Below are 7,489 nucleotides of genomic sequence, written 5' to 3'. Positions count from 1 at the left end.
TGAATATTCAGTGGGATAAACTGTGAAAATAGTAATTGGTATCGTGACGTTTTTTTTTAATTTATAAAACGGCCTTCGTTTATATAGATGGACCTAATCCAAACATCACCCTTCCACGTGTACGGTTGGGAGATGGCTATACCATAGTCCGGTTGTTCCGGCTGTACCGTACCATCTCCCTTCGCTTCGTACAAATGGGGCCCACGTCTCAGTAAATATAAGCCGTTGATACCATTGGCTGGATGTTAGCATTGCTGTGAGCCGTTTCTTGCTGGCCCCCTATTAAGAACTTTAGAACGTTATCATGACTAAGATTTTCGTTGCATGGACCATTCACAGTGAGGGACACAGTCTCAACGGTTTGGATTGGGCTCGATTACAGGCTAATGTACAGATCCCCGGCCGAGCATTCTATAGTTCGAAAAATGGGAGTTATATGACACTCAGGCAGAGCATGAAACTTGATGCACAGGCACTCCGAAATTGCACACGTGGCATACATTGACTCAAGTTAAGCCGTTTAAACTGTGGAACTAGCTATTCATAAACCCCAATCTTAAAATTAGATTGGATGAACAATCCTAGCCTCTGATTCATGTACACTTTCTTATTGAAATAGGACCATTGGATATTTTTGATTTTGAACCGTCCAATAGATGTCCACTAACCCTATTTCAGATAATCATAAGGCATAGTTCATTGTATATCTACACCGTAGGAGTTTACTTTGGCTTTCTCTGTATGCCACAGGCGTAATTTCTAACTGCATGCGTATCATCCACTATAGTCTACCAGAGTATCAAAGCTTTTCTCTTCCTCAAAAATCAGCCCTGGGTTTTTCCGCTCGCGGAAGACGAATCGAGGGAGGGAAAATAAAAAGAAAAGAGTTAGAGAGACGCAGGTGCGGTATACGAACGACATGGCGCATGTTAGCACAACCCTCTCGTACATCTCTCATCGCGACCCAATCTCCACTCCGCCTTTTTCGATATTCCTACTACAACCACAAGAGCGACAGCAACCACAGCAGAAACTAGGAAACAGCCACAACGAAGCTCCTTTCACCTTAATAAAACCACTGTCCGACAGAAAGAAAACCTACTCGCCCCTAAATTATAAAAGACATACACGCACCCTTGTCTCTCTCTTATTTTGCAGACCGAGCGACCTAGGGTTTCAGATGTCTTTGAAGAAGGTAATGGTTCTCTCCCTTTCTTTCTCTTCTCTGTGTGAAATTTCTATGCGGATTTCTGGAATTCTTCTGTTTTCTTTTGATGTGGGTTTGTTGATTAATTCTCTGCTTCTTGATTTGGTTGGTGTTTTTGAGGTGGGTTGGTTGCTGGGTCGATGTTGAATTGGGTGTTTTGATCTGGGATTTGTTGATTTCTTCTCTCTTTTGATTATAGATATGGTTTCCAATGATGTTGGTTTCTTGATTTCTTTTCTTTTCTTTTTTTATATCTAGGTTTCTTGATTTTGTTACTTTTTTCTCAATCTGGGTTGGTTGATTTCTTGATTTATTTGGTTTTCTTATTGATATTTTTGGGGGTTTCCTATGTGGACTTTCTGGATTTGTTCTGTTCTGATCTTGGCTTTCGAGTTACTTTGTGTTCTGATCTGGGTTTTATTATTGTTGTTGTTATTATTACTTTTTTCCATATTTCTCGGTTTGGTTTTGATTTGCGTGTATTTTTCATTGATGTTTGCTTGATGTCTTCTGATTTTTCTTGGATTGGTCTTATGGCCTGTTTAGGAGACTCCTGAAAATGGGTTCCTGTCAATTTAGTTAAGGTTAATTCTGTTTTAGGGATTATGATTGTTGGTTTTCAAGATTATTTTTAATCCTTACCAAAAGGAAATATTATCTCTAATACACACAATTAGCTAAAATGAGATGAAGTTTAATACATACTAAGCAGGCAGGCACTTATGTTTTTTCCCCTGTTTTTCTGCTTTGTGTATGTGTGCGTGTTTTTTTTTTTTCCCACTCTATTTGAATCTTTGCTTGAGAGTCTATGGTTATTTTTTCGTCTTATGTAATAGTAATCGCTGAAGAAAATTTTGTTACATTAGTTTTCTGAATTTGTGTTTTCTTGTTGGGTTTGTTTTAGTTATCTGTGCATGGAAGCCTTTCTTCTGTTGAACTGCTGGTGTAGTAATATGAGAAATGCTACAATGACATGCACTTGATCTTTGTTAGTTTTGCCAAATTGGATCCAGAAATGGACTGCCACATTAATTGTCTTTATTTCTATAAGCATGGACGGTGGAGATCTTTTGCTGCTGTCAGTTTATGGAAATGAATGAAGTGTACACTTTGTAGTAGAATTTCTCTTCGTGTATTACTGCATTGCATTTGTAGGAATTTTATTCAATTGCTGTTCTTCTTATTTTTGTTTTGGTGGAACAGGAATGGGAAAAAAGTATTCCATGATTGGTGTTGTTGTGTAGCTTTTCTTCCATAGTTTTCAAAGAAGAAGGAACTTCGCAGGTTTGAGCTCGAGTAACTCCTATGGAGGGTTTGAGAAGCTGTGGATTCGATGGTTCAAGTGCTGTGACAAAGAAGCGGAGGAGTAATACATCCAGGCGACCTCGGCCTGACTCACAGACCTTTGTGGATGGTCAAGATATTTCGCCTTCATCATCCACACCACCTTCAGATAATGTTAGCAAGGTTTCCAGTGATGAAAATACAGCCTATAACACCAGCTTTCGAAGGAAGGAGATGAATCTTAATGCATCTTCTTCAAGGGGTGAAGGTGAAACTTTCGCTAGAAAGATTAGGAAGGATGATGGGGGATTTGGAGATTTATCTAAGTTCTATGACAACAGTAGTGCAAGAGACAGATCGTTGACAATGCACGAGAAGGGACGAAATGTATTGGATTTTAAACGGTGTAGTGAAGGCGCCCTTGCGCCTGCTAATTGGAAAAGCTCGAGCAACTCTAAGGATAGCGGCAGTAGCAATGGAACAGGAGATGGGAGGGATTCTTCACCACATGAAAACAAGCTTAGAAAAGTGAAGCTCAAGCTTGGGGGAGTAACACGGACAATACATGCAAAATCAACATTGGATAGTGCCACTGGTGGTTCTTCTACAAAACCTTTTCACTCAGATGCCTCTCGGCAGAGGCGGAAGCTAATTTTTCAGGTACTTTGCCATCTTACATTTTCTAAATTCTATTAAATCATGAGACATTGTGTGAAGAGTAAGCTTTAATATCCATGGATTGTGTTATGTAATGCTTTCCCCCCTTAAATAATAATCTCAGACAGCAAAATTGTCAGATAATTCTAAAACAAAATCATCTAGAAAGCTTTAATACCCTTTAAAAATAAATCTCAGGTAGCAAAATTTTTATCTAGAAACTTTTGCCTATCGTTGGTACCCATCAATTGTTTGGGTAGGGATGATCTTATTAGAGTTAGTCCAAATTATTGTTGCCATATTTTTAAAGGCAGTGTTGGGAAATTCTGCAAACCTACTTTTGTTCAAATCATTTGGTGGCTTTGTGTGTGAAATGGTACTATGAGGTTGACCTCATGGGACCTTCCCATGAAGTCGAGCTTTGTGGGCCCCACCCTGATGTGTGATGGACATCCATCCCATGCATTAGGTAGCTCTGCTCTAGGATACGGGATGTGCCGAAAATCAGCCGTATCTGGAACTCGGGTGGGCCACACCATCTAAAATCATGCGAAATCTTGCCTATGCACATCTAAAATAACTTGGCGGGGCCCACCTGAGTTTTGGAATGGCCAAAAATTTGTTGTGACCCCTCATCCAAGTGGGGGACACACAATTGATGGTCTGGATGTCTAAAGCACATCTCACTGGGCCCTATATACAATCAGGAAGGTTTCAATGGGCGTGCATCTACTCTCAACTGTTGTCTGTGGTGTGGCCCACCTAAGCCATGGATTGGCCTGATTTTTAGGCTTATGGCTCACCATGGAATGGTGCATCTGATTAATAGGATGGATGTCTGTCACACATCACGGTGGGCCCCACAGAACTCGACCTCATGGTACCATTTCCCTACATGCATGTGTATGTATATATGTCTCCTGTGTTATCATTTTTCCTCGTACGAAATGTTTTTTTTATTTTTATTTTTATTTTTTATTTATTTATAACTTTTGACTTTCAAGTGCTATTTGATATTAGCAAAATATTCTTTTGGTAGGAAAGCATTCTGCCTGCCCCAAAATGTGCCCAAAATTTTGGCCTTTGATTCTTTAAGTAGCTGCTCATCTAAAAACGTATGTTTTGTCCATGTTGGTGAAATATTTAATTTTTATTGATTGCAGGACAATTCGGATGATGCCCACTCTCCACCAGATCAAACAAATGGCTTGCAAGGAATCCCTTGGAAAAATTTCTCAAGAGGTAGTTTTACTCTCACGTTGAAGGATTCGAGAAGCAAAATGCCAGAAAAAAGTGGAACTCTAAAGCAGCTCAACAATTCTCTTGGCATGCTCCCTTCTGAGCCAGTTCGCAAGAGCAAGAGGGTCCCCAAGAGGCGTGTTCTAGATGATGATGCCAATGGAGATGATGAAATTCGATATCTTGAGAGACTCAAAACTGCTAAGATTGGTGTAGCCGAGTATGACGATGATGGGCTACTGCATAGCAAGAAACGGAAAAATTCAAAAAATTCTAGAAATAGACTATTGAATGATGAGTACGATGATGATGTTGAAGAGTGCGGCATATCACTACTGGGCAAGAAGAAACCAAGACTGGAGGGAGAATCTGAAGATACAGATTACATTGACGAAGAGGAAGAACTAGGGTCGGATGTGGGATCTGATTCTAATAAGAGGAAGAAGCAGAAGAAGGAATCTCTTGATTCTTTGACTGATGTTAAGAAGGAAATCTCTCTTACATCGCGTCAACGGGCCCTCCAGTCGGGCAAAGATGTATCCACTGGAGCCAATGCCGGTTCAGTCGAGTTCCCAAATGGGTTACCCCCTCCTCCCCCAAGAAGTAAGGCCTTTATTGGATTCCATAGCATCCTTCAAGTTATTTGAACTCTGTGTTGCATTCTGGTTGCTGTTAGATTTCCTCTCTCTCTCTCTCTCTCTCTCTCAATGCTGAAGCTTGTGTTCATTGGCAGAGCAAAAGGAGAAGCTTTCTGAAGTGGAGCAGCAGCTGAAGAAAGCTGAGGCTGCTCAAAGACGGAGAATGCAAGTTGAAAAGGCAGCTAGGGAATCTGAGGTTTGGCTACTATTCTCTGTTTTGAATTGTTCCTTCTTTTCATTTTCCTTGTTGAAGGGTGAAGCGGGACTAATGTTCTGAATCTTTTACAGGCCGAGGCAATCAGGAAAATACTTGGTCAAGATTCCAATAGGAAGAAGCGAGAAGATAAGCTGCGCAAGCGGCGTGATGAAATGAAACAGGTACTGAACTGCACCAAAACTCTTCCTCTCTGCCTGAGGATTGATTGTTTACCCTTTAATTTGGAATGTTCTGTTGCTTATGCAGGAGAAGGCTGCCAATGCTGTGATGCTTGCATCAAGCACTGTTAGATGGGTCATGGGCCCAACTGGCACAGTTGTCACATTTCCCAAAGAAGTTGGCCTGCCCAGCATATTTGACTCTAAGCCATGCAGGTCAGTGACCATTCTCTCTTGTGGACCTGTTTATATTTTTACAAGTTATGGCTTATGGGCTGGTCCGGCACGTGCAAAACGTTGGTAGGAGTATAGGAGAACCTGCCCAAGGCCTAAAATGAGAACGGGTTCTTAATGTTCCTTTCTGATATTTTCCTCATTTCTGGGAGCCTTTCGTGTATGGGGGCCTTCAGCATATCCCACAATCTGCATTTTGAGGAATATGCCAAAATTGTCCTGCTTCCTCAAAATGCAGATGTAGGGACGCAGGATTGTATTCCTAGACCGATATCCTACTTCTGCTGGTGTATTTGTTTGGAGAGAAAATCTGGAAAAGAAAACAAATTTCCCTTATGTGACTGTTTCCTCTGTTTGAGAAAAAAAGCTATTCAACGAACAGTGTGGGTCCCACTGTGGTGAGTATGGCATCGAATTGCTCCAAAATAATTGCCCAACCGTGAAAGTGGGACTCCCCAAAGGTCAGACCAATCCAACCACCATATGGGCTACAAAGTGAATTGGGAGCTTTTTTGAGTGGTGGTCCATTTTTTCTTCGTATGGCCCACCTGATGATTGTATGGACCTTATTTTTTGAAAATCCCAGCATCATGGCAGGGCTAACTTGATCTTTCCAAAAAAAAAAAAAGGAGGGCAGAGCTCACTTGGTGCACAGGTTTGATCACATAAAAACAACATGATGGGCTAGACCATAGAAAGCTATGAACAACCACTGAAAAGCCTCCAATTCATGTGGCGGCCACATGATTACTTGATCGGCCTGACTTTTCAGATGTCCCAATTTCATGGTGGGGCAGCCGTTCTAGATGGGTTGGATGCCATGAAAGCATAATGGTGGGTCCGATGCACAGGAGTTTTAGAATAAGTGTATTATACTAACAGAGGTGCGCCTACTAGAGTTTCGGATTGACCTCGTTTTTGGGGCCCAGGGCCAAACAGAGGTGCACCTACTAGATGGGGAAGAATGAAAAAGGAAGAAGAAGAAGAAAGAAACCTTATCATGTAGATTTCCATGCTTATGAAAGAGCTTTTTGCGGTTTGACCATCACCTTGTAACATTTCCATAGAAAACAGCAGTTCAAACCAAACAGCAGAATAACTGTTGGATTCGGCAGCTTTCCATTTCCTGAGGATTCCACAGGGGTTTTCCATGTCCACAGTAGATTCTCCCTATCCTAACAGCCCAGTTTGCGTGCCTGCATACTTATTGAAACAAACTCCTTTTGCTAATTGCTTGTTTTTTTCCCCTGATTCAGTTACCCTCCTCCTCGGGAGAAATGTGCCGGACCATTGTGCACAAATGCATACAAGTACCGTGATTCCAAATCGAAACTCCCGCTATGCAGCCTCCAGTGCTATCGAGCAGTACATGCAATGATGCATCCAGTAACAACCTGCTGAGGTATCATCCATCATCTTTAACTTCTTGGCCTTTACCTCGCTGCCTTAGTACATGCAGGCAACCTGCACATCCAGGTATGCCTTATTTGTAAGTGGAATTGTTGAAAGAATTATTTTTCCTGTTATTGGTATGGAGTTCTTTCAGATTGTTGAGAACGATTAGGCTCATGCATTCAATGTGTATAGGCATTAAAAGAAAATCTCATTTTTTAACACTACGAAAATGCCAATGTGTTCTAACCATCACTACACGATCGAACCACATTACTCATGGATTGATGATTACATGCATCTTGGATTAATTGATACACTTTCATCCACCAAAGTAGGTTTGATTCACCTATGCCCTTTCAATGGTAAGAGGAAGGTCGGGGTATGGCTAAAGATCAATATTCTGGCTGGTCCATTTATCAGGTGAGACGTGCATTTGCAAGTGATGGATGGTTTGGAAAAT

At 41.2% G+C, this 7,489-nt stretch overlaps 1 protein-coding gene across 1 annotated transcript; it reads left to right on the top strand.

The window, feature by feature from the left end:
- Window positions 1–847: 847 nt before the first annotated feature.
- Window positions 848–7,278, top strand: LOC131225314 (uncharacterized). The gene is made up of 7 exons (XM_058220836.1): window positions 848–1,195; window positions 2,411–3,151; window positions 4,312–4,990; window positions 5,121–5,221; window positions 5,314–5,403; window positions 5,489–5,616; window positions 6,891–7,278. Exons 2-7 carry the CDS (start codon window positions 2,513–2,515, stop codon window positions 7,033–7,035), a joined length of 1,782 nt encoding a protein of 593 aa, XP_058076819.1. The 5' UTR covers window positions 848–1,195; window positions 2,411–2,512; the 3' UTR covers window positions 7,036–7,278.
- Window positions 7,279–7,489: the final 211 nt, after the last annotated feature.

The sequence above is a fragment of the Magnolia sinica genome, chromosome 14 (assembly GCF_029962835.1).
Source record: "Magnolia sinica isolate HGM2019 chromosome 14, MsV1, whole genome shotgun sequence".
Classification (NCBI taxonomy): domain Eukaryota; kingdom Viridiplantae; phylum Streptophyta; class Magnoliopsida; order Magnoliales; family Magnoliaceae; genus Magnolia; species Magnolia sinica.
The sequence above is the reverse complement of the archived record's forward strand: the minus strand, read 5'-3'. Positions and strand labels throughout refer to the sequence as shown.